Source organism: Parus major, chromosome 3, assembly GCF_001522545.3.
Source record: "Parus major isolate Abel chromosome 3, Parus_major1.1, whole genome shotgun sequence".
NCBI classification, from domain to species: Eukaryota; Metazoa; Chordata; class Aves; order Passeriformes; family Paridae; genus Parus; species Parus major.
Genome location: NC_031770.1, coordinates 44,651,755 through 44,679,660, shown reverse-complemented (window position 1 = coordinate 44,679,660; position 27,906 = coordinate 44,651,755). Strand labels below are relative to the sequence as shown.

General features: G+C 40.0%; 1 protein-coding gene across 3 annotated transcripts in view; it reads right to left on the bottom strand.

Annotated features, from left to right (window-relative positions):
- MTR (5-methyltetrahydrofolate-homocysteine methyltransferase) overlaps positions 1-27,085 on the bottom strand; it is a 51,822-nt gene extending 24,737 nt beyond the window's left edge. Inside the window, exons 1-18 of one of the 3 annotated variants that reach the window (XM_015622542.2) lie at positions 27,025-27,085; positions 21,060-21,274; positions 18,535-18,624; positions 17,659-17,728; positions 16,523-16,615; positions 16,324-16,430; positions 15,016-15,075; positions 12,483-12,577; positions 8,717-8,817; positions 8,314-8,375; positions 7,520-7,587; positions 6,199-6,275; positions 4,994-5,106; positions 3,487-3,627; positions 2,669-2,854; positions 1,910-2,089; positions 844-960; positions 603-743 (exon numbers count right to left, since the gene is read on the bottom strand). In XM_015622542.2, the coding sequence (XP_015478028.1) occupies positions 603-743; positions 844-960; positions 1,910-2,089; positions 2,669-2,854; positions 3,487-3,627; positions 4,994-5,106; positions 6,199-6,275; positions 7,520-7,587; positions 8,314-8,375; positions 8,717-8,817; positions 12,483-12,577; positions 15,016-15,075; positions 16,324-16,430; positions 16,523-16,615; positions 17,659-17,728; positions 18,535-18,624; positions 21,060-21,274; positions 27,025-27,046 (1,938 nt within the window). In that variant the 5' untranslated portion in view covers positions 27,047-27,085. Of the gene's footprint in view, positions 1-602; positions 744-843; positions 961-1,909; positions 2,090-2,668; positions 2,855-3,486; positions 3,628-4,993; positions 5,107-6,198; positions 6,276-7,519; positions 7,588-8,313; positions 8,376-8,716; positions 8,818-8,933; positions 9,135-12,482; positions 12,578-15,015; positions 15,076-16,323; positions 16,431-16,522; positions 16,616-17,658; positions 17,729-18,534; positions 18,625-21,059; positions 21,275-27,024 lie in introns of those variants that run through there. The other 2 variants (XM_015622543.2, XM_015622544.2) reach the window with 2 other exon arrangements.
- Between the last annotated feature and the right edge of the window lie 821 nt (positions 27,086-27,906).

The following is a 27,906-nucleotide window of genomic DNA, read 5'->3' as shown; positions in this document are numbered from 1 at the left end:
ACATCTCAAAACATTAAACAGCTGGTTCTCGACCTTGAAGTTACATGAATTGGAAGTCTATGGCACAGCCACAAATCACAAGCAACTATTTCACCTTTTTTATATACTCCATGCAAACCATTACCACCAGAGAGAGAGAGAGGTTTACTCTTTGTGTCCCACAGTGCACTTGTCAATTAAGTTCCAGCACCAAGATCAGCTTGCTTACGGGATGGCCTTTTTTTCCAGTTTTAGTTTGTTTTTGTTGGTTTGTGAGGGTTTTCTTTGGGGCAAAGGTTGTTTGAGATTTTTACTTCTTATTTTTTGAGGGGTTGGTTTTTTTCTTTAGAGAATGCCTATGCAGCTTGGTCTCCTGAATCACATTAAGAACTCTGGCACAGGCTCTTCCATGGCATGAAACCGGAGAGGTCTGATCTATCACAGGATACTCATTTTATTCTGTGTTAATAACTGAACCACTTGTAGTATCATTAGCAAATTCTTACACCCACAGTTATACTGACACATGCAGTTTATAGGCTGTTTTGCCTATTACCTGTAGGGAGGTGGTGAGGCTCAGGTACTACGCTAACTACTGTTCAAAGCTTAAAACTGGAAGTTACCTGAGCATAATGTAAAAGTTTTTCTGTCGCATCAGGATCTTTGTTCCAGATTAGATTCTCACACAGCTGTAGCAATTCCTTGTGGATATCATCGTACACAGGCAGATTCCCAGCATTCACAATTCCCATGTCCATGCCATACTGGAAAAAAAACCATACAGAATCCCCCAGACAAGGCTGTCAGACATAGCACTGCACATCTGCCAAGTGCAAACATATGGAAGCCAAAAGCACATCATACCTTAATCGCGTGGTAAAGGAACACTCCATGCATTGCTTCTCGAATGGCATCCATTCCTCGAAAGGAGAAGGACAGATTGGAAAGACCTCCACTTATCCTGGCTCCTGGCAGTGTTTCCTACAGGAATTGCACACAGATTTTCAGGAGAGTGCTTTCCAAAAAGGAAATCTAAGTAAAGCATTCAGTTCATAAAACAGCTGGTCCCTGAGCTCAGCGCATTGGCTACGCACCCTTTCTCTTTTCCCTGTTCCAGATCCTTCTAGTTACTCAAATTCATAAAAATAAATTCAAATCTGCAGAAAAATTTACAAGTAAAGGAAAGATCTAGCAGCTACTGTAGTTTCCGCTGTCACAGGTGGTATTCTGAACACACCAGTCCTCCCACTGCAGCATTCCATATTTTCTCCATGCAAACCTACTTTTGGTTCTTCCAGACCCCACTCTGCTGGAAACAGGAGCAGCCAGTCTGCCTGCATGTCTCAGAAGCAGGCTGCAGCTGAGCAGCTAAACTCAATCAAGGGTGCAGCCCCACTTCTGTGATGACAAAGCAGTCAGTGGGGTATTAAGCCCCCGACTGCTTCTGACAGAGCATCTCCACATCAGGGTGCCTTGCAAAACACAGCAATGCAGTTTCCTTGGCTGTATGCAGGTGATGTCCTTCACTGCTATACTTCTTTACACATATTTTGGCTACATAAAAAGTCAGGTGGCTGAACAAACCCCTTCCACAGAAAAAGGAATTTTACTAATAAAAAGCAGTTTTATCATACTTTCAAAGAGGTGCTTTTAGCTTGCACATAAATGTGATCCTGACTACAGTACAAAAAATGGACTGAAATATATCTATAGAACCATCTGAAGTTGTTCTGCTGGAAATACAGTAATAGTGGGGAATGTTTGGACTTCACAAGAGCAGACCTCCTCACTAGGCTAAAATGTGTAAAATTTTTTAGTAGTGTTTTGTTGTTGTTTGAAGGGGGGTGGGATGTTTTTCTGTTTTATGGGAGTTTAGGGTTTTAAGTAAGCTCAGTAATATACTTCAAGTTAAAATAACCTTACAACTCACTTTAATGGTTTTAGTAGCATTGATAAAATTTATGGCATAAAGGTTATGTTCTTCCATTCCAGTTCCTATGGTCAAAATATTAGGGTCAAATATTATATCATTTGGGTTGAAGTGCACTTTTTCCACAAGGAGATGATAAGCTCTGGAACAGACTGCAATCTTCGTTTCTGTTTCTGTTGCCTAGTGAAGAAAAATAATTCTGACATGAAACGTACAGACCACACAAAAAATAAACTCTCCAGAAATCATTTACAGCTCCAATGACTCAAGACTCAGAATGTGCACATGACAAATATTAGAAAAGGATTCTATATAACAATATGGTATTTAAAATTCACCACCCCTATACCTGGAGTTTTCACTCAGCTTACAAAAGCAATCTCACTGCCCAATGTTTCATCATCCTATGCAAAGCTTAATATATGGTTTTCAACACAACTAAATTAATTAACAAAGATTTCACTCTCATGAGAAACAGTTTCTGAACTAAAAATATCATTTATGAAGGAAGAGTTCAGCATGTCTGAATAGCAAGAGATGCTCTTGAACTCAAACAGCTCCACTTAGATCAATACACAGATACTTCAAACATTTGAACAGCATAAGAAATGCTTAAAAAGCGTCAAAACTACTGCTAAGGTTATATAGAACTTCTCTAAATCAACTGTGTCACTGAAACAAAACAACTTTGTCTTGAAAAAGAGGAAAAAAGCCTTACACTTCAGAAGAAAAACACCTCTCCTTTAAAGTGACACTCACCTGCCCCACTTCATCAAAAGCCATAACAACCACAGCTGCTCCATATAATTTAATTTTCCTCGCTTTCTCCAGAAAGTCTTCCTCACCTTCCTTTAGACTGATGCTGTTTACAATGCATTTCCCTTGGCAACATTTCAAACCTGCCTCAATCACTGAAAAATTTGAGGAGTCTATGCATAATGGCACCTGTAAATAATAGAGAAGTAAGCCAGGAGAGCACATAGAAGTTAGGAATTACAGTTCTATGTGATGTTTGTACATTTGGACATAAAAATGCACACAACATTAATCAACATTTATGAATAAAAGTTTTCACATGATATTCAGAGATGCATTTGCTTTAAATGGGAATCTCAGAGCAAACTTATTTCCAGAGCTTCCATGGCAGTTCCATTACATATCATACAGAGATTTCTACTTCTCCCTGTAATATCTTGTGTTTCTGATTTAGCTACTCATTTTTAGAGAAAGCACATTGAAGAACTATATTTTAAAGCCATTCTATATCCATAGCAACTTTAAGTTTTCTGGTAGGCATTATGCACTGCCAACATAAACATTATGGCTCATGACTGTTCCAGAATGAACCTGCATCCAGCCTTTCTAGCCAGAGAAAAGGACTGGCATATATTTATGTGAAAGCAGGCAGAAAAGCCTCTGCTTCATCCAAAGGCCTTCCCTATTACAGTATCACTTCCTCTCGGGAGACAACTACATCTGCCTAAGCACATAAACTGGTTATTAAATGAAACTGTATCAACATCTTCTGCATGCAATTTACAAGTCAGTAACATGTTCTTTATTATGACAATTACAACCTTTGCAATATCAGGTTCTGAAGAAATCAAGTTACAAAATCTGGTCATTGCAGTAGGGCCATCCAACATGCCATCATCCATATTTATGTCTAGAATCTGGGCACCCATCTCAACTTGCAATTTGGCAACACTTAGGGCTTCCTAAAGAAGAAAATAAAAAAACCAAAACAATATAGAGAAGAAAAAAATCCTAGTTATTCTCAGAATAACATTTCACTTCTCCAAGCTAAGCATGCAGTCAAATATTTATAAGACATTCTATAAGAAAATAAGGAAATGGTCTATGATGCACAATACAAAACAGTTGCTAATATGGAACAACTCATAATTAATTTGTTTACAAAACATGACATCAGAGACTTGATGTGCTGGTAGCATCACCAACTCTAGAGAGTTGGTCATGTGCTTAATTGAATAATTTAAGATTTGCTTGGTAAGAAGGACTTGTGACTGCACAAGATTACAGGAAAATACAGTCTCTGTGATGGTATGAAATAAGGGCCTTGTATCACAAGCTCAGGTGTTTTGTAACACAGGATACCTAATTTGTAAAGGCTGTTCAACACTTTTGCCAGCTGCAGAATAATCACAAGCGCTAAGAATGAAAACTAAAGCTCTTCCCCCAGCCTATTTAAATATCTGAACACCCATATCTATTCACTTTCTCTTTTCTGTCATTCTGCAGAGTCCCTAACAACTTGTATTTAAAGATCTCTCCATTTAATAGGCCTAACCTGCTTCATGACTTCTATGAGCCTAAGAGTCAGACTTCCAAAAATACAAACTAAGGCTTTCACTTTGATTTGATATAACATCAGAGTCTCTAGGGCAGACACTCAGCTCTCAAGAAAATCACTCTATTTGTTTCAATGTTACAGTATCAATTCACACCAGTAAAGGAGTCTTCCAGCCTCTTAATTTCTGCCCTGCAGTAGTTTCAAGAACGCAATTACTTTCTAAGTATCTTTTTCTGGACCAATGCTCATGTAGCATGTTGGAGTCAGAAATCAAAGCAGCAATTAGAAGCAATCATAATGCTGAGCAGAAATGGGGAAGTGTGGAAGGGAGAGAGAACGAGAGCTGCACAGTGCCACAGTCTATCCCAAGTCAGATGTACCTCCCATCTTAAAAGAGGGGAATACACCCACCTTCCTTCCCCTGTTCTCTGTAAATAAACCTTTAGATATAGCACAGACCAGGACATTTTCTAAACCATTACCAGTTGTATAACTAAATTAAAAATTAAAAGTTTCCTGTAATACTTGTCATAAAAAAAAAAAAAAAGTCCTTGTAAAGCTCTTCTCACAAAGTTATTAGCAGCTGGCAAGCAGAGAAACAAAAAACAGCAAAAACCATAAATCCTCCATATTTTCTTACTCTTGTAACTGGTATAGAATAGTGCTTTGTGCCAGCAAAACAAACAATAATAGCATAATGAAGCAATGGAAAATCAGAGCATCAGCTATAAAGACTATTATTCATATGAGACTACTGTTAATATGTATACTTCATAGTTGCCTGCCATGATGAGTTTAGCAAACTTCCGTGATCCTGCAACATTGCAGCGTTCACCAATATTAACGAAGTTGGTGTATGGCCCAATCCTGAATGGCTCCAGACCTTAAAAAGATATTTTTGAACATACTTGTTAAAACAGAAAAGATAAAACTGCATAAGAAAGACAAAATGTCTTTTCTGAACTGTAAAATAAAGGTCTCTCTCTCCATGAATAGTGATTTCTCAGCACATCAGTGCTCTAATGAGTAACTATCAAAGGAATGCAATGAAACAACTGCCAATAAATACACCAAAACTTTCTATTCTTCCTCAATGACAATCAATAATTTACCTGACCCACAAAAAATAACAGCAAACTTTTCCAATACAGAAGTGCTTTGGACATCTGTGTGTATGTTCTTTCAACTACATTACCTCATGCATGACACTGAGAGAAGCAGCAGCCACTGAATTGACTGACCAACAAGGGTAGCTCATAACCACATACCCTAGCTCAGAGAAACAAGGCCAGTTGGGCTCTTGGGTTGCAGGCAATGCAGAGGCAAACTACAGCAGAACCAAATAAGCTAAGGCATCACAGGCCAACCATGATATATTTTATTTATGCTAAATTGATTTGACCTGAGGTTAAAATGCCAGACTGAAAAGATGGTACTGTTCTACTCAGATACAGATGGCTCAAAGGCTTAAAAGAATGCCCGAAGTATGGAACACACAGATTTGTTAAAACAAAACATGTTCTGGACATGGATGTATTGCTGAAACACAGTCCCAGTACAACTGACTCAGCATCTGAGGTGAGACAGGGCAGCCCTTTCACAGCTGGTGTACGAGGATCTCATCCCAGCTCTGCCAATAACTGTAGCCAAATTACCTGTGTTGTACAAATCAATCTGTGCTTGACCCTCCCAGTTGTAAAGTGAAGACAAAGATACTCATTCACCATTACAACATGTCTGAGACTTGCAGAGTAAATATGCTTGCTTGATTATATTATACAAGATGGCTGTGAAAATGTTCTACTACTCCTTTAGCCAAAACAGGAAGACTTAGATCTGGTTACACATCCATAACTTTGCTGGATTCAGGTAGAAACCACACATTCACAGCGTTGTTCTGATCAGGAGAAAATAGCCAATAAATTTATAAAGGAAACTTGCATTACTAAGAAATTTGAACTGCTACACATTTTACCTGACAGCAGCATGTATCCTTGAGAGAGAGAAGGTGGAACTCGAGGCTTACAGAATTTCACAGCTTCGGCAATTTTTCTGAGTTATAGAAATAAGAACATTTTCAATAAAATTAAATTACTCCAGACAAGACTTAAACAGAATATATTAGACATAAAGCTACATTTCTAATTTAGCCCTGTAGAGACAAGACTAATTAGGCAGTTTCATTTCGTGAGACCAAAGGCAAAAATATACTCCCAGAAGATCCTAACATAGCTATTTGCAGGAAATGTACAAGGCTGAAGGTTTTTCAAATACAGAATGAGATACAATGGGACACTTGAAGGATTTCAGAATCAGTCCTCAAGTACACTGACTCTTACCATATTCATGACTTGCTGAGCTGTGCAGCTGCTAATGACTAAAAACCAAAGCAAATCAACCAAAAAAAAGCAAAACACCAAGCAAATAAACACCAAGCAAATAAAAAAACACCAAAACCAAAAAAAAAAACCCCAAACAAAAACCAACCAACCAACCAAAAACCAAAAACCAAACCCAAACAAACAAAAACTAACAAACAATCACATCCACTTCCCCCAATAAAAAAAACAAACAAAACCCAAGGGACAAACATTGTTCTGTACTGTGACACATTTCTCAGATGCCAGAATGACTCATGCTGTTCACATTCACTTTCTCTGCACTCTAGTCAGGATTGACACACATTCTCCTCTACATGTTTACATGTCACCACTTCCCAGTTTATATCAGGGTAAAAATTAATAACAAAGGCACTTTTTCTTTTCAAGTTTAAGTGAAAAAAGGAGGCTTTCCCACTGACCTACTTGCAGTGAGAAAGACATCAAATGCTCCTTCTTATTCGCCAGGAACAGCACCAGCTGTACAGCATTCATAAAACTTCTCGTAAACAATTTCCCCAACAAACACACACACACCTCCCTTCCTCCCCTCTAACATCAAAGGAAACCTTAAGTTTCACCTTGTGGCTAGGACTGCAAAAAAAGACAAAGAACATACAAAACAAAGCAGAGAATGGGAAGTCTACTCTATCTACCCATAAAGAGGGAGAATTCCAGGACAATTTCAGATGACAAAACCAAAGAGGTTTAATTCTTGTTCGAACCACCTCTCTACTCATTCTTCATGATGCGCACAGCTATGAAAGTCAGGTTGTTCCCACTTCATATATTGCTGCAATTGGCATTCAAGTGATCCATCTTTTCAAGAAACTCTAAGACAAGCCATGGAATATTGTGCCAGAGAAGCAGAACTTAAATTTACTTTGTAGTCCACCAGAGCTGTAGCACATGAAGTACCTGATATGTGCTGGTGTGGTACCACAGCAGCCTCCAACTATGTTGACCAAACCATCCAAAGCAAAATTCTGTAAGGGGAAGGAACATTTTTTCAAAGTTATTAAAGGAACAATTTCAAAGTTATTAAAGCTATGTTATAGAAATATTTATTTCTTTCTTTTTCTCCACATGTGAAGGAATTCAGGGAGCTCACAAGAAAAACACTGAATTAAAAAAGCAATTAGCACTACATTGTCTCTTTATGATTTGAGATTGGATTCCCAAGGCTAACCAGAAATTTCAACAGGTAATTTCAAAAGACTACATTTGAAACTGGCCTATTTTATACTGTGTTCCTGCTGACACTGCAGCTTCAGGCACACAGCTCTGTCTTGCACAGATCCAGTGGCATGGGGAAGGACACCCTGTACTAGATCATCCCCAACATTGGCAGTTCCTGTACACACAACTCTGTAAAACTGTGCCAAGCTAATAAACACCACTCAGAATTTTTGAACAATTCCCAAACATAACAGTAAGAACACAGGAGTGCAATGAGTAACATGCACAGATCAAGCGGCAGGAAACCTTCGCTTAGTACATGAAAGTAATTAAGGTTTTCAGTTTCCTACGTAGTTTTCCTAGTGTGATACTTCAAATCACTATCATTCAGCAAATTGTCTATAAACAATCCAAATGACAGGCAGGAAAAAAATTCCAACCCCAATGCTGTAACAAGTATGCACAGGACACAAGCAGAGTTCTTGTCTAACTAGTACATCAGATGTGACATAATCAGAAGAAGAATTTTATACCTTTATATGCTTGGCAGTCACTTCTGGAGTTTCATCATAACCACCAAAAGTATTGGGAAGACCTTAAAACATAATTTTTTTTAGTATTGCCATTTGTTTAAAGTCCTAAAGAACAGAAGTAAATTCCATAAAAGGCCCATTTAAAGCAGCTACAATTGTATGAGGACTAAAATGCCTCATCACCCTTGCATTCACTACTCAGCAGATTATTAATTATGCAAGAAATCATTCTGGATTCATTGTCAAAGAACTAACAGTTACTTTCAGCAGTTTAAAATATTCTTACTCCCTTTTTAATAAATCATCTTTTCAAGTTATTTCAACTGTATTACTGCTAACAAGATGGAACAGGTTAGCTACATTTCATGGGCCTGTAAGCATAGGAACATGTGCACCAACACACCTGCGTTGGGGTAACAGATGATGTAGGCGGTTGTACATTTTCCAATTGTTTCAATGAATGGACGCATTTCAACTGCCCCTAAAGCACAATTTAAGCCAATACTGGAAAATAAATTTTCAAAAATTATATTGAAGTAAAAACACCTTTTACACATACAACAGATGAATGTTAGTGCTGGCAACTGCTAACTCCCACAATCATCTAGAACAAAACCAACCTGATCTCCAATTTCTTTAATCATCATCATCAATACAGCATGACTGTGCAAAAGGAGAACCCTCAGGTGGAAGAAAAGCACAAGAGGGAAGGGGGCTGGACTGAATTGAACTGGGAACAATAAATCAAGATTTCATTTCAAAATCCAGGAGGAAAGTGGCAGCATTTTGACAGCAACTGCAGCAACACGACGGCTCTGTATTTTCTAGGTAAGAGAGAGAACAGTGGAATGAGAATGGCAGATTGGAAAGGAGTCTTATGTACAGGAAAAAGTATGAAAAAAGGTTGAAAAAGCAAGACCTGCTTCAAGCTGCTAACTCATCATTTTCTTTACAAATTATATATAAATTATGTCAGCTTTGGAGGAGAGCAAGTGCCTCCCCCAAGAAGCCTCATGGCAGCACAAAGCTTGGGCAACTGAATCTGCTACATCTTACTAATCAAGACAGCACTACAGCAGAAGAATTTCTGCATTAGTAATTTTCTAAACAATTTTACCAGTGTATGAGATAAAATCATTTTCTTTCATTCAGTAACTGATACATAAATGAGACTTCCACTCGAAATATCTCCATTTGTATTAAACACAGAAATTTATCTTGCAGATAGTGTGCAAGGTATTTTTACATATTTCCTGATCTTTCTGCACCACTCTAGAAACCCCCTGAGCACTGCAGAACTTGGAAGGTGTTCACAGAGCTGCTGGAAGAGGAAGATGTAAAAAAGCTTTCTCTTTTCCTGGAATAACAGCCTCAGAGAGGATGCAAGCTAACCCACTGAATCAGCAACGTGTAACAGCCACATCTCCCAGCTGACTGAGCTCCACAGGCAGCTGAGCTAATTAAGTGCCTGTATGCCCACTTAGTTTCACAGAGGTCAAAAGCAGAAAAGCCCTGCACAGGACTGGGAGCATAAAATGGTTTTTGACTTTTCTTCTGTTTCCAAGGACTAGGCAGAGTGCTGGCAACGTCATAAGTAGTAGCAATAAATGCTTGAATTCAGATTTACTTGTTGAACAGAATGAAAACTGTTGAAATCTGCGGGGCTTACACCAACAGCCAAACCACGCATTTTGAATATCACAGTCACAGATAGATATCAAATAATGCACAAACCCCTTCTTCCAATAACTTAGGGATGAGATAGTAAGGGTTTGGCTGTATTTTTGTTTTGGTTTGGTGTTTGAGGAGGGAGGGTATATGTTTTTTTAAACAGCAAGCTCTACCTTCAAAATGCTTTCTCTAATACATTTTATACGAGCCAGAAAAATTTGAAAATAACCTTTTTTTATCATTTCAAAATTTGGTGTTTATATATCTTTAAATCCATCATACAGATTGCCTGGATAGAAACAGCAAGCCCAAGGAATACACAATTTATTACAGCAATGAGGTTCTGGAATTTATTTCCAAATGTGGGCTCCCCCACACTCAAGATTTTCAAAGCAAGTCAAGAACGGTTAGCAAGATTACCCTTATCAAATGCAGACAAATGCAGTGTATTTCCTACTCTTAAATCATTCAATTTACAAACTTCCAGTTCATACTCCCCACACATCAAACTGCCTGAATTATTACCCATTACAGGGGTTGCTGACAAGTATACTTATGAGCATGACACAATCCAAGCATTACTTGTCTCAGAACTGCAGCACAGACATGCACATTCGTTCAGAAACAAAAAGCATCTTCTGTGGCCAGTATCATCTCCTCACAGCACACATCATGCAAGAAATCATTTGAGAAAAGCAAACTGTTAAGCACACCTCAAAAGCCAGCAGCCTTGAGCCAGACAGCTGATATTCTGTCACTGCTACCCTAGTGTAATAACCATCACACACCCATCTTAAGCATCACCTCCCTCTCTTGCTCACTTCTCCACAGCAGTCATACATAAAGTCCTGTGAAAGATAAGGCTGCAGAGTGCCCTTGGGATCAGAACAAAATCCACATTATGGCCCAAAACTCAGTGTATGCCTTCTCAATGCTGCCAGTAGTATCATAGGATTTGAAACAACACATCAGAGCATTTCTCATGGCAAGCAGCTTGACACACGTCTTTCAGCACTTGCTAAGTACAGTTCATGAGTTTCTCAGCTACCACCTCCATTGCCAGACACAAAGCACACACTTTTAAGGGTGGGCTCCAAACTAAACTGAATTAAGGATGACACATCACCCTAATCAGGGCATATACAACCCAAACAGAAACACATGAACACGTATAACACGATTCCTAGGATACTACTACTAATAAGCTTTTTCACAACCCTAAAGCCACTCTGCACCAATTTGGCCACAGAAACAACATTAAATGCAATCTGTTCCAACCACTAAAACCCTTCTGCTACAGTGCTGTACAGTAGCCTTTTCACAAACGAGAAACAGGCCCTAAACATTGAGACCCATAAGACAGCTTTTATGAAATATGCTTTAATAAATTATTGATTTCTGCTCCAGTGCCCTTTTTTCTTCTTCAGAAGCAAGAGAGTTAGAGCAAAATCATCTGAGAAAGACTCATGCCAAATATGGATCATGAGGCCATGATGCTGAGAGAAGAAGTCAACTACCACCCTGTTCCAAGATGCTCCATATGTTACTTCTGGAACACCGTCTGGTCTGGGAAAGAGGAGCCTCAAGGGCAGTCAGGAAAACTGTGAATGCAGTCTTCTGCTTCTGCATCACTGAGATGACAGATTGCATGGTTTAGCTGAAATTTTGTTGTAAAAACAAACAATGGCTCATCACAATGTGCATGGTGTGCACTAGTAATAATGAACTAAATGTTTTCAGTTAGAATATTCTAAGAAAAAAACATCTATTTCTGGTGTAAGTTTGTGTGAAGAGAACCAACCTGAGAGTGAAAAAAGGCAAAGAGGAAAGAGAAGACAAGGAGGTAGAACAGGGTAAATAAACACAGAAGAAGAGATAACCAGGGGAAGGCATTCAAATGAATATGCAAAACCTTGCACAATGACACATTATCCATTTGCACAGATTTTAACCTCATATTTATTTGAACTTTTCTACCTGGATAAAAAAGAATTAAAAGTAAATGGAGGCATCAGGAGCTCTCAAAACAACTGTGCCTATCCTTGAAAAAAGCACTGAGGGCACATTTTTCTACAAGTTCAGTAAAAAGAACACTGCAATAGTATCTTATGGTTTGTTCTTTCAAGACACCCTAAAACACTCTCAGCTGGCACTGCTTCCCTCTAAGAAAGAGATACAAGTCCTGCCTGTACCAGGGATTGGCTCCTTGCACAGCCCAAGACAGTAGGAGATGGCAAACTAGTTTCAGATTTTGACCTAACTGTGATTTCAGTGTAAACACAAAGCCTCAGATTATTTAAAGCAATGAATTAAAAATTCAGCTTTCCTTGGAAACATAATTTCTGAGAGGGAACAACAGAAAAACACGTTAGTAATGCACATGATTAGGATGATCACAGTTTATATCACTTCCAGTTAGCTGCAAGTAAGGGTTAAAATAGAAAAGAAGCTCAATCTACAAATAATCAGCTAAGAGAATGAATGATACATTTCCTTACCAAAGTGGCTTACTGTGGGAAACACTAATGACAAATGCCTCTCCTGTCTGGCCAGAGAGGGTACGCCCACTCTTATCCACAATAGTTCCAGAAACCTAAATAACAATTGAACACAGAGAAAGAAGAATTAAAAGCACGACAAAATGGAAAATTAAAATGGATGAACTGCTGTAACTCAAAGTAGGGAGACCTGTGTTCCACTTAAGGTGATGAGGCACAACTCAAACAGAAAAATGAAATCCTTTTCCATTGTATAAATGTTAAACTCTTTTTCTAGGAGAAAGAAGACTGTTTTATTGTCTTTCCTTCTCTCCCCACTCCTCAGGGAAAAGAGAAAGAGGGAGAGGAGAAAACTACTCTGAGCCACCCAGCAACCAGTCAGCATGAGTACCATGGCATCATTCTGATGACAGCCTCTGAACCAATCCACAGGGGTTTTTTGTTCAGGCAGCTATCAGCACTCACCTTCTCCTCATCTCCCCATTTAAGTTATTTCAGGTCTCAGGACTGCTATTAAGTTCTTTGGTGGTGGTTGGTGGAAAGGTGGGAGAGGTGGGTCTCCTTTCACCACAAAAGAATATCAAATGTTGCAGCTTAGTAGTGGAAGTATAAGTTTTAACCCGTAATCACTCTTCTTTAGCAGTACAGAGAAAGAGATGTGCAAATAATAAATAATGTTTTGACCCTGACTAACAACTAAGAAGTTGAGAATTTGGGAGGCATCTGGATAAAGCAGGAAAGGCTCCACAAATGTGCTGATTCTGGTCAGGATAAGGTTAATTCTTGCAGTAGCCAGGAGGGGGCATGGCTAGGGCAAAGGAGGTTATACCATATTATTGCCAGGTGTGGGAGAAGGGAGACTGTCCAGGGAAGAAGGGGTTCCTTCCAGTGGCTCAGAGCAGTGGGGTAACACCAGCTCTGAGCCAGTTCTGAGCCAGAGGTAGCGGTTTGGGAGACGCTGGTTCCAATCCAGGGAAAGAAAGATAGGAAGAAAGTTGGGGAACAAGAAACCAGTGCATGGTTTGGAGAATCTCAGTGAGGGCACTGATTTGCAGACTACCATTCCTGCATCACAACAACATGCCTAAAAGCCTTTTTTTTCCAGAACATGGAATGGGTTTATAAGACTCCATGCAAAAGTAAATCCACTATTTACTCCAAAGCATGTTTTAATATTGATGCCACTTCCCATGTTGAAAGTACTCAGTCAGGGAAGGGATCAGTAGAATCTTAGAGAGCTGTGCTAAGGGTCATAGCTTCTCAACAAAACTGAACTGAAAAGGAAACAAAGTATGCGGAACCAGGCTAAAGGACCACTCTGTACAGGGCAATGAAGACAAAAAGTCAACCCAGAAAACTCTCTGTGCTAACTGACCAAGTACAAAGTTGTGAACACAGAAGTTCTACAAAACAACACCTCCAAACCAGTTTTTATTGTTCTAGAAGCTAAACTAAGTAACAAAAGAGACTTTTATTAATGCAATTTCCAAGCTCACTAGCAATGAAGCAAAACATCAGAAACTACAAAAAAGAAATGGAAAAGGCAGAGAACATCACTAGGCTATCACACAATCCCTGATGTCTGCACTTTGAATGCTGTTTTTTATTATCATTCTACTCTGACATGAGGAAGTGGAAAACAAAAATGGGACAATAATGAATGAACCAAATGGAACAGCTAAATAAAAGAGGACTCTTCAGGCTGAAAAAAAGATGACTAAAGGAGGCTGTCACAAAGGACTACAAATGCCATGACTATGCAGCAAAGGGAACATAGAACAGCTGCTCATTATCACTTTCAAGAGATAAATGGCAAGACACAATAGAAGTTATCAGGTGGATTGCCCAGAAGTAAGCAAACTTTCAAACCAGCATATTCATAAGCTGTGAAAGTTACTGGCAGATTATTCTGTAGATGCCTGGGTCCCACACAGGTTTGAACACAGATGCAAGGAAGGAATAAACACATTCAACAAAAGACGACAAAAAGACACCAACTACATATCAGAAAGCCTGGACTGAAAACTGTAGAAAACTGGAAGAATACATCAGAACTTCTAAAATAATCTTATTCTTTTTCTGTATTTCTTCCAATGCATTCATGAGTGACAACTATCAGAAAAAGACAGAGAAAGAATATGGAGTAAGACAGATTTTTCTGACTTCAAATGGCCGTTCATTCTACTTGAAAATGTCAGAATTTGCTTAATTTGATCCTTGAAGCACTGGGTCCTATTGCCCTCAAGACAGCAAGCCTGAAAAAAAAATGTCATTAGACCTTTTCTCGTGGAAATACACAGAATAAATGCACAATGGAATAAAGTCATTCCTTAGTCTATGGCTTGATCTACTGAACAGAGCTATCCAAGGCTGATTTCAGAAAACTGGAAGAGGTTTTACTTTCACAATCATGTGGAAAAAAGTAAATTTCCAATAAAATCATTTTCTTCATTTCAAAGCACTTTAATCAACTGTCATCTCATCTAGTTCACAAATGTAGTTAGGGATACGTAAAATATTGAAATACACTTACAAATATGGGTCGGGAAGCATACTCTTCCTCAAACAACTTCTGGAGTGCAAAAAGAGCAGCCTACAGAAGAATATGTTGCAAAACATTAATGATGTTTTGAGGGTTCTTCAGATTGTTCATTTCTTTTTGTTTCTACAGGTTTGATGCCCTCTTTTATTTATTTATTTATTCTATGGCTGTCAGAACTTACTACACTCAGGAAGTTTTACCCTTACCCCAACATCTTCCAGATGTTCCGAAACACATTTTGGTGACAAGTAGAAAGGAAGTACCACAGGGAAACCTTGTAAGAGCAAGAGTACTCTGAAACCTAATTCACATCAGCACATACTTCTCCCTCATATCTCTAGCACAATTTGCAGCCCAAATGTGGTTGTATGTACTCTTCCCAGTACACATTCACTGCCCCTGAGTCTGTTTAGACATGTAGTTTCCAAAGGGCTCCAACCCTTCTACAAAGTTTTACAGTAAGAACTGCAAATGACTCCTGTGAAGGTCCTGAAAATGTCCTCTCTCCTTAGGGTAAGAAAGCTACCTGTGAACATGCCTTTAGCATTACGTTAAGTCTATAGGCTCCTTGCCAAACCTCCATGATGACTGGTCAGATCTGCCATGGGCAAGTGATGTCACTGCACACTTTATTCAGCCTGTGGCAAAAGCCCAGAGAAACACTGTGTACATATCCAGACAGACTTTTGCACATAAAATCACAAGACAATTTTAAGTACCCTAACAACTGCATCCCCTGTGCTGAGCAGTTATTAGCTAAAGAAGGAGGTGTTAAAATCCCATGAATTGTAGCACATTTCAACATTTTGTTCCTTACATTTTACCTTTCTAATCTTCTGCTCTAAATCGTTCTTTCTTAAAACTGATGGCAGAGTTTCCCCCCAAAAACACCTTTTAATAGAACAGCTTTACAAGCCTTCCCATGCCTGAAACCAGATTCACTGGATATTCCCTCCCCAGTAGGCATCACAAGCATCCTTTGGACAGACATGCTTACTGTGAAAAATAAAATCAGAAGCATTTGGAGATGTTAAGCAATACAGCACAGCTTTGGGAAGAGGACAGCTGGCACAGACAGCCAGAAAGATACAAATGGCACATATTAAAGAGAAACCTTCTGGAAAAGGCTGATTAAAAACCATCTCCTCACATTCTACCCACTTGCTATCAACTGAAGAGTCTTCTCGTGTATCTAGTAAACAGTAGCTGATAGCTGAAAAAATATTATTTTGAATTTCCTTAGGTAGTACACCAAATATTTACATTAGTGTGATGAGGTTTTTACCAGAGAAGTCTCACCTTAGCATTGGCAGTATCAAATATGGTTTCCACCAGTAAGATGTCAACTCCTCCATCCAAAAGTCCTTTGGCTTGTTCTGTATAGGCTTCAACCAGTTCATCAAAAGCTGTAAAACAGGAATGATGTTAATTTCATCTGGAGAAACATCTTTCAAGACTTCTGCCTGAGTCAAATAACTTGATGGTTATAAACACTTACTTATGTTCCTGTAATCTGGTCTCTCCACAGATGGTGACACAGAGAGTGTCCTGTTTGTTGGACCCATGGCTCCAGCAACATATCTCCTAATTCCTAGACCAAGACATAGTCAATGTAAAATACCTCCAACACCACCAAGACATACATGTCATTCAAGGATGAAGAAATATAAAACATGAAACTCTTGTCTCAAATCTAGAGTTTAATAAGCACAGGATCACCCAGCACAGCTGACTTTTTTATTTTAATCCAACAGGAGGTTCAATGTATACTCACAGTACAGAAGAACATTTCTGAAAAGGTCAGCTGTCTCAATTAATTTTTCTTCTAATACTCATTTGTCTCTTAACACAAGAAACTTCATTTAATTACTCTAAACACACAGTATAGAACTGTCCTGGCACTTTTCACTACATAACCTTATTTAAATATTCTGGCATGTGTCATAAAACCCCACTTTTTAAAAGCATATTCCAAATTGCATTTTTTTATTGCATACTATGAATGACATCAGTAAGGTGCTATCTGAACAGAAGCAGCACTGTAAGCCTGAAATACAGTTTGATTGTAGAATACAAGCAGAAATAAGCCTTTGAAAGACAGCATTGTCACCAGAAGTGTAAAGGAGCTCTAACCCCTCTCACATAATGCCTGGAAGGCACCTGTAGAAATGAAATCAAAATACTAAGATGATTCCATTAGTTGCTGAATAAAGTTAAACCTAGACAAACACTAGGATTAACTGGTAATCCACATTTACCTACAATCAGCTATCCTAGTTCTGGGGTACAAAGATTTGTGTCATACAGTCCCCGCTGAATATATTTTCTCTAAAACACATCTGAAGATGTGGATCACCTGCAGTCTAAACCAGGTAGGCACAGGATAGCTGTGCTGAAGAACACCTTAAGGACTAGATCCTTCCAAACATGATGAAATCAGTGTGATATGAACAGGGATATGAAATTGCTGTTACTGTGCCTAGCTTTAAAACATGCACAGCATCATTCTACGTCCCCAGCATCATTCTACATCCCCACAATGTAAACCATCAAGCTAGTCTCTAGTTAGCAACATTTCAAAGATTGCAGCATTGTCAAAACCACAAACAAGTAAAAAGTTAAAATAATACTAACCTGTCTGAGTAGTTACAGTGTCTGCTGCTTTTCTGGCCACCTGTGCAGAGACTCTGTTTAATCGATATGCCTGAAACAATTACAGAAAAATACTGAGCAACCTTTAGTTCAGTCCAGGCTACTCATCCTCAAAGAAACCCAACACCTGAATCCAGCACCTCGCCCTACACTCTGAAGGTTCCCCAAGTCATAGAAATATGTATCAACACCATCACCAGGCTTCAAAAGGAACAGCTCGATACATCTCAGCAAGTTACATGGCAGTTTCATCCCCTGCATGCCCCAGCCTAGAGCTGCTAATCATAAAATTTAATTCTTTAAGGTAGTAAATAAATCCTGCTGATCTCAACAGAAGCTGAAGGACAGGACTTTGATGACAAAATTAGCCTACTCTTAAGTTCACTTTTTATTCAAGTAGTATATTTCTAAGTATTTACTTTCACATATTTCCCAAAATCGTCAAAAAATATTTAACAAAGAATTGGCACAATAAATTCAAACTAGAAAGGACTTCTACATACACCAGCACAAACAACACATAAGCAATACCCAGGAAAAAAGCAGTTCCATTGTGGCATTTGGTAAGTTGGAAGGACTGAAGCAAAACATCCCTGTTCACAGAACTGAGAGATCCCAGGAATGCTCAGAAAAAACTGGGACTAAGTATTATTGCCTGTACCTCTGCCAACAAGAAGCACACTATGTCTGTGACACAGCAAGTGCAACTGTCCACAGCAGCAGAAATGATCCCATCACATAGCTCGAGAGGCAGCATGCAGTCGATAAGCACAACACCAATGAATCCTGGGACTAAGCTAATCTTGGTTGCTAGGACATGATTAATACTTTAATGTGTAAATATTTTAGCATTCTTACCAAATGCTCGAGGCTGTAGTCAGCCTGTGCAACTCGGGTGCTGCTGAAAGTGTTGGTTTCAATGATGTCAGCGCCTGACAGCAAATATTCCTGCAAGACATGAAAGAAAAAAAGCCTGAGGTATGGAATTCAAGCAACCCCACTACTTTGCCTCATCCAGTTGACCAAAAGTCACTAATCATTTCCCAGTTCAAAGCTGATCAAACTCTAAAGGGCTTTATTCAAATGCACAGGGCCATTGCAATAGCAGTATTCCATGTAACCAATTTTCAGAATTTCAATGTCAGCCACACTTTCTATTAACAAGTGACAATTATAGAAGTCACCTCTGACACCAGAGCACATTTTAGATTTCTGCACAGGGATATACTCAGACACAGTCCAGTCACCATCAGAGCAAGAAAGGGCTGCTGTGGGCAGTCTCAGAAAAGGCCCAAATTAAACAACAGAAAAGATTAGAAAATTTAAATGTTCTGAAGGGATTTGCACAGCACAAGAGCGCAGTGGGACAGAATACAAGCTTAGGAGAATTATGTTTTGTGCAGATCTCATTTAAAGTTTAACTAATGACCGAGATTCACATAACATTTAAGACTTCTGCTCCATTTTGGTTGTCTAATTCCCACAGAAATAAACTGCAATCAATGCAAACGTAAACGTTTTTGCAGATTCTAGCCTGCATTTGTATAACCTCTATCAGTTTCTTTCCTCCCTAACTCCTTTTTTTTGATCCCTTTGAACCCCGGCATGATCATACTCGAGGAAACTAAAACACTTGAAGTGCTAGTTAATCATACATACATAAATCCCTCAGATTTTCCTACAAGAAGCAGCTGAACTCATTGAGTTCAACAGTGCAAATAAAGTCTTGATCCAAATGACAGCTAAAAATAAATTTGTTTTAAAACATGTTTTGCTGCAAACAAATATGCTTTCTCTCAACTCCTCTTGAAAATATATAAAAATATCTTCAAATAGATACATGAAAATATACAAACTCTTACATACAAACTCTTACCAATAACATTAACTTTCTGAAAATTATCTAAACACGTTTAATGTATAAAAGCCCTCCAACTTTACTGTCTACCACCATAGAAGGAAATAACATACTCAAAGCAGGAAGTTAATTTTTGCCTTTGAAAATAAATCACGTGTCTTAGCTCTGAATCTGACTTTGCCAGCCAAGGTATGGCTAACATTTGGTTTTTAAGCTACCTGTACCTGTGAGATCTAACTCACTGGGTCATTCATAAAACAAAACAAAAACAAAACACTTCTTTGTAGAAACATTTTCATCTATTATTGCAAGTTCCTTCTGTCCAGCTCTCAGAAGAAATAACCCCTGGTAGCTGTAAAATATGAAGTCCCCACCCATTGCTCAGAAAGCCTCTGACTCAATAGTTGCTGCAGGGATGGGGATCACAAAAGACAGTTCTTTTTTTACTCTTCCTAAAGCACCTATAACTGGCCATTACAGAGATAACAGAAGGTTACTTTGTTTGAGTCAATACATATGTTCTCAAGTCACATCACTACTGCTCTGCTAAACCTGCCAAATTCAACAGTTAAAGCAGCTTACCCTATTAAAACCACAAGCTATTATAAATTCCAAGGCTCATGAGCACTATTGCTCGGTTGAACTCGATCTACAAATACTTCCTTCTAAAATTTTTATAGGTCAAAGACTGATTCCTTCATCACTCTTAAAATCTAAACAATAGTAGTTAAAACTTAAAAAGTACAGATTACTTTCCAAGTTTAACCAACATAAGCCAAATATGAAACCCATCAATGAAATACAGATTTTATCAATAAATAATTGGAAAAGCCCAGAACAGATATGAGGCTTCAACCGAATAACAAATAGCTGCAACACTATTCAAGCATTCCGATTATTACAGTAAGACCTATGAATACCTGCAGCTCAATAAAGACAAGACTTAGGGAGCTGCTTTTTAAAGTCTAACTGAAGACAGGAAAACAATGAAATCTGTTTGCAAATTCCTAATCATCAGCAGATTAGACTGTTAGACTCTGAGACACACATTAATATTCTAGGGAAAAAACAAGACTGTGGAAGCACATATACCCATTAACTACAAAGGCCTGCTTCAGGCTGCCACATTCAACAGCCCTTTAATACACAATTATAGAAACACATCTAGAATTCAGATATGTCCTACTTAGATGCATTTCAAGTGCTAGCTGATAATAAGAAGAGGAAATAAAAATGAAATAAAACAGAATCTACAATTAATAGAAATACATCAGGGACTTAAGTCAAAAAGGGATTTAAAAATAGCACTGCCTGGGTGACATCAGGAACCAAGACAAAAATGCTGTGCTCACACAACCAGAAGAGTCAAATCTGCTCATTCTTTTTCACATGGTTACCTAGCACTCTCTTCCCTAACCCCAAAAGACAGTGGAGAGCCAGGAGCCTATGGTATGGAAAAGGGGAGTGCAGAGACCAAGGTCTCCCTCTTCCTCTTGGTCAAGAGACAGAAAGCAGAACCACCTACCTTGTGTATGTCACAGATTATATCAGGCTGAGTTATACTGAGAAGGTCATTATTGCCTTTCAAAGGCCTGGAATGATCTTTAAATTCATGCCCTCGGAAATCCTCTTCTGTCAGCGCATGTTGCTGGATCATCGTCCCCATGCCCCCATCCAAAACCATTATCCGCTCCTGTAGAATAGATTCAATTTCATCTTCCACACTTTTCTTGGGATCTGCTGGAAAAAGATAAACCAAATATTTAAGTAGCTCTGAAATTCCCTATCTATACACAAGGCCAACCTGAGTTCTTTCCACTCAAGAACAAAGTAACCAATTCTCTGCTGAAATCAGACAGTAACTGGTTTACTTCACCTGCAGTTTCAAACACCTGATGTAAGGTAACAGCTACATCTGTCTAAATACAATTAGGCTCAATTGGTCCTTTACCTAAGGACAGTCACCCACAAGCAGTCAACCAAAGTTCACAAGGGCATACATGAAAATCTCTATATAAACTAGTTTCCAAAACTGAAAAGTGTGATAATTTCCCCAGCAATGTTTGAATGGCAATGCAGAGCTGCCTCTTGGTAGCAGACACAACATTCTAAGTGGTACACAAGTGCAAAACAGAAATTAGTAAACTTCATTAAAAAACAAACAACAAATACCCACATCTATTCTAATTGCTTATATCATAATGATACAGAGAAATAAACTGAGCAAACAAAACAATTTTTCAACTGAGTCCTAAATTCCCTTAGGATTACAGTAGTAAATGACAACTTGACAAACACCAAGATATGCTAACATATAATAGCCAGGCTTTACTTTCTTTTGCATAAATGTAACAAGATACTCTTTTCCCCCACAATGCCAGAGGAAAATAGATCAGGCAAATCACACGGTTATTTATAAGATATTGAGCAGGGTAAATCCAGCCATGACTAAAACAAAATACTGTAGACACTTCAGCACTATCATTAGAAATAAAGATGTAGAACTGCTTCAAGATTCCAAACACAGCCCATCCCAAACATTAAGCAAAAAGTTTCATCTGAGGCATTAAAAAAACAAACAAAATCCCCAAACAAACAAAAAAACTCCATAAAACCCCAATAAAATCCCCAAGATGACACCAACAGTAATTCTTCTTTTCCCCTTTAGAACATACACCGAATCATTTCAGAATGCAAACAGAAGAGTGGGCCAGGTTGGAAGGGACCACAGGGGGTCATCTGGTGCAACCTCCCTACTCAGGCAGGGTCAGCCTAGAGCACCTGGCACAGGATTGAGACCAGGGAGTTCTTAAGTATCTCCAGTGAGGAAGAGTCCACAACCCGTCTGGATAACCTGTTCCAGTGCTCAGTCACCCTCACAATGAAGTTCTTCCTCATATTCAGGTGGAATTCCTGCACATCAGTTTCTGCCCATTGCCTCTTCTCCTGTTGGTTAGCACCTTTGAGAAGTGCCTGGATCCATCCTCTTGGCACCCTCCCTTTAGATACTTATAGGCATTACATATATATAGGTACATATACATCTATATATACATATATAGATGTACACGTATATATACATATATATAGGTATTACAATAGGTAAGATTGTATATATAGCAAAATAATCAAACAACCTCTTTACCAAAAATCCAAATTACAAGAGTAGGACCCCACTGATGTTTCACGAATATGTGAATGATGTGCTATTCTACATCTGTTTCCTTCATTCAGCTTCATCCTACTCTTCAAGACTTGTTTTGCTTTTAGGTTATGAACTATCAAAGCCCTTTTAAAAAAATTAATTCTTTCCAAGGCACAAAAATATCCTCATCTCTCATTGCAACATAACTTACTACTACACACAATACTACTTAAAAATCACTGCCAACTGTTGATTTATTTCTTTCTGCATTTGTACAATGAATCTTCTCTTTTGATATTAGTACTGTTAAAAAGCAATGTACTGGAGAGAAGCTAAGGCCATGAGGAAAGCATTGCAAAGTTACATTTATACCAACACTCTGGAAAAACAGCTCTAAATCAGAAGTAGTCTCAGCATGAAGAGAAGTCAAAGAAAATGTGTTCTCTAGTAAGTATGAAGCATCTGAGAGCAGATTAAAATACCAAAAAGTAAGCCACCCTTGCTTCAAGTTGGAAGTTTTAACACCACACAGGCAGGCTCAGCAGGTTCTTACATAAGAGCTTAAATCTACTCACGTTAAACCATCAAATTATTCATGAGAATAATATCAATCCTTGAGCTAAAGGCTTTTAGAAGCAAGACACGAAAAACTGTATCTAAAAGTAGGTCTGCAGCACAGACTCCCAATGGAGTGTAATCCATGTGCTTCCAAGAGCCACAGCCCAGTGAGACACACAGGCACTGAAGCTCACTGGTGCTTTAGCGAGCCTCCTACGCCAACTCCTTGGCCCTGAGAGCTGCAGCCCAGAGAGCTGAGATGGGCTGTTGGAGCCCTCCCAAAATCAGTCCTGCTTTCTATAGGCTTTAAACTATATGCTTCCCAACTATCTCCTCATCCACACTGGGAAGCAAAGATTTACCCATTGCTTGTCATCCTGTACCTCGCCTGGTCCATTTTGCTTTCTCTACTGCTCGCTTCACTGAACAGAAACAATGAGCAGTCTACGGTTTTCTGCTCGTAGGAGCACAGATCCCTGTCTCATCACTGCAAGAGCCTTACTGAATTTTTTTAAAATCTTTGCTTCTTCAGAAGCATCTCAAAAAGCTGCAGGAAACAGGGTAGGAATCATGAGGGTGGCCATCAGTGCCACAGGTATGCAGACTCTTTTACACAGGGATGCAACAGCTCCAAGCCCACCAAAACCCAATTTACCTGTCCTTGCTATGAATAACATCTGACTCTTCTTCTATCAGGAGCATGCACTACTTGAAGTCATGTCCTGCCATATTGATGGTGCAATTTAAAGTTGAAAACAAAGTCTGCAAACAGGTCCAAAAACACTACAGAAATCAAAGACTGATTCAAAAAGCTGTTAGGAAGTGCTGAACTCTGTCCTTGGAACAAAAGCAGGGAGGAGGCTCAGAGTCAGTTCTACTAACAAGTACCATCATCTTAATTCAGCATTCAGCTCATGCAATTCCCCTCTCCAGCACAAAATGGGTACAGAATATTACAGAACAAAACAAAAAAATGTTTGGACAAATTCCTAATCAAGGAAAAATCAGGTCAGCCTTTCCTTTTTGTTGTTTTACAAACCCTGCTCCTACCTCTGCTCATCCAGGAGCTGATGAAAATTTGGTTTAATAAAGGTCACTGGTGAGCTCTGGGAAACGGATATCTTTCTCCCTTCAGAAGTGTCCAGGAGAACAAACTGCTTCTATAGCTATAACAGAAATAGTGGCAAACCAGCAGTGGTAACAGGACCTAGGACCAATTACCTTGATTTTATACTCTACTGAAACTTAAAACATAGAGCCCATTACCACAGAGTGTTGTAGGGCTGGAATTAGTTTAGAAGACTATACCAAATGAAAAAAAAACCAGCACTGGCCTAAAAGGCAATGGGATACAGAATGCAAAATAAAAAATCCTAATACCCTGCTTTACTTCCCCAAGGTAAAAACTCTGTCTTGAAATCACATGAACAAAGGAATTACTTGTCCGCAACAGAGAAATTATCTGAGCTACAAGAACTTTTACTATACTTTTACCCTATGGGGATAGGGTAGCTGTTCACCCCTACAGTCATTCGCTGTATTTCGACAATTAGAAACTTCTCCCAACTGTAACCTTTCATTTTTCACCATGGAAGCAACTAAACAGTCAGGGAATAAAGCAAGATGATGTTCCTTTATCTCCTTATCCCAATCCAATCACATACAGGCCATATGAGCAAAATTGAAGGGATGTGTGTTTTCCACAAGAAACAGGAGTCCAGAGGTTGCAATTTGCTCTAAACCAAACTTCTGTGATGCCTGCAATGATTCTCAAAAGGTATTGCTTTTTATTGTTGATGCACTTCCACTACAAATTTATTTTTAGTATAAAATAGTCTAGTATACAAATACTTGGAAGGGAATAAAGTATTACAAGTTGTTCCCAAAGCTTTTATAAAGGAGCAACCCAACTGTGACAACATTGAAGTATTTTCATCACATTAATGTGCCAGAACACAAGCAGAGGAACTATGCAGAGAGGCACTTAGAGGACCTGCAGTTTCCTAGACTGACCAGCTCCTCTCTTGACTGGAAACAGGGCCTCTCCATATTTGCACATCCAAATTCAACAAATCAGCATTCCCACCCCAACAGCTCCAAGCACAAGTCCCCTCATCATTCAAAAAATTACTGTGCAGCATGTAGAATTTACAGTATTAGTACCTAGAAAGGATACTCTTGCTATCAGCCTGCCACAGACAGCTCATGATAACCTCAGCATTATTTGCTGCCCAATTAATTAAATTGTCTTCAACTGGATGCCCTCTGGCAATTATAGGAGCTTCATGAACTGTAGCAACAGATGTAACACAGGTCCTCTGCAACAGTGGGCAGCAGCACCCTGCGGCTATGTTATTTATTACTCAGCTTGTCCAAAGAGAGAAGTATTAGACCTTACCACTTCACCCTGGGCTTCTATGTGTACCTTGCTAACATTTCCATGTAGGCACCTGTCTTATGAACCATTCAGTTCTTACACAGCAGACAGACAAGATACTTATGTAGCCCATGCACTTCCAAAGTTAGCTTGAGAGGCAAACAACCACTACAAGTGTCACTATCTTTTCAGGATAGCAGCATCTTGTCAGCTGTGCCCATTATCTCTAGCTAAACACACAGATCCCAGGTTTATAAAGCTCCCTGGGGTATAACCACAACTATTCATCTCCTGACATTAAACTGTTCACAACAGATATTCATTTCAGGCAAGACTTATAGGGAAACAGACCTGCAGGGTGTCTCACTTTGTGGGATGCCCTGCCCCTCAAAGGCTAGGGAGAAACTTTGTGCTCAGCTTCACCCTAGCCCACTCCTGAACCCAGGTCCTCTACCCCACTGCCAGAGGGACACATCACCACCTACTGCCTCGTGCCTGCTCCCTGGGGTTCCATGAATATCTCCGTCATGCAATTTTTGCTTCTATCTATGTAGAACATCTCTCCCACTGCCACCACTTCTCAAGCCGCTGCCACAACACCTTCACGCTTCCCATTTCAGCCAAACCCATTCGGTTCTGCAGCAGGGCAGTCGCTAAGACCATGGCTTGGCCCCAAATGCACGGCGGAAAGGGCAGGGCAGGTCACGTCAACATCCTCTTTGCCAGAGGAACCTGGAGAAACCTCAGGCACAGAAGCTGGCTATGGAGTCGGTGCCGAGCAGGACTGCTGGCCTGTTCTGACATGCCGAGGGATGCAAGCCCGAGCTGAGGCACAGGCTCAGCATCAGGCACTCCCTCACGAGTATTGAAAGGGGAAATGCTTGGGATCTCTGATGGAGGCAGCACCAGTGAAAGCATCCGCTAACAGACCAGTCCATTTTAAAACACCAACGCCAATTAGGAGCTGTAATTTTACTTATCCTCCCCATCCAACGACTTCTGTTTAACCCGTGAAATGGCACTTTTCAATTATAGCCCCGAGCAGCTAGAGCACACCCAGCCCCTCTCACCGAGCCCCAGTTTTCACTTTCCCGGCATAACTATATCGCCGGACGGGTCGGTGCGGGTACCCTGGAGATCCCTCCCGACCCCTCCCTGGCAGGATGCAGCTGCTCCAAGGGGCCGGCGCCAAAAAGCGCCCTCCCTCACTACCTTCACTCCCTCACTCATGACACGCCACACATGGCTTCTGCAAAAAAGTTACACGCGCTGCGAAAGTGACGCCCCCCCTGCACGGAGCCGCAGGCAGCACCAGGGAATCGGAGGGGAGGGCGCGGGCGCCGTCCCCTCACAGCCCGCCCGGCCACCCTCGCCACGTTCTCCCCGCGCCCCCGGCGCTCGCGCTCGTACCCGGCGGCCCCGTGGGCGCCATCGCTGCCGAGACGTCACCGCCCGCGGCCGGGGGCGCGCGCAGCCCGTGACGCGCGAGCTCCGCCCCTAGCGCGGGCTGAGGCGCGCGCTGCCCTCGGCCTGAGGGGAGCGGGAGCCGTCTGTCCCATGCTGGCAGACAGACAGACAGATGGACAGATGGACAGACGGACCCACAGACCCAAACGACAGCTCGGCCTTCGAACTAACCCACCTAACGTTAAATGCCCCGGGGGGAGGGGTGATTTTGGAGCCAGGCAGAGCGCAATAGAACTGAGTTGTCTCTCATCGCGGGGAGAAGCGGGCGCGGATGTGGTGCTGGGGGATGATTCTTTCAAACTAATGGCAAATGTGCTGCAGTTAGAGACAAATGTAGCGTTGAGAGGAGGAATGTAAAGATGTCTTACGGGAGCTTTAAGTCGGACTTGACAGTGATGTTTGGATGCACGTTGCTGTAAACCTGGAAACAAGATTATACTAAAGGAATCAAATTTAAGTCACAGTTTGTGTGACAGTCAAACAAAACAAATAAAATGTGGCATATTTTGATGCAAGAGTTTCACTTCTGCTGGTAGATCCTTTCAACTGCCTGTATGAGGACTCACCTTTTAAAATAAATAAATATTCGCAGAGCAGCCCTGCAATCACCATACTGTGTAAAGAATGTGCTGCCAAGAATTGAAGCATCTCAAAGGAATAACCAGTCCTCTCATTTCATGCTAGTAATTTTAAGTGCCTGAGCATGGGGAGCACTTTCATTTAAACAGTTTCAATGGTCAAAACAGGAAAAGAAGGAAGCCTGTAAAATGGATCATGGGCCAGCCCTTCCTGTTTGGCCTGCACGTTGCAATAAGTTAAGCAAGT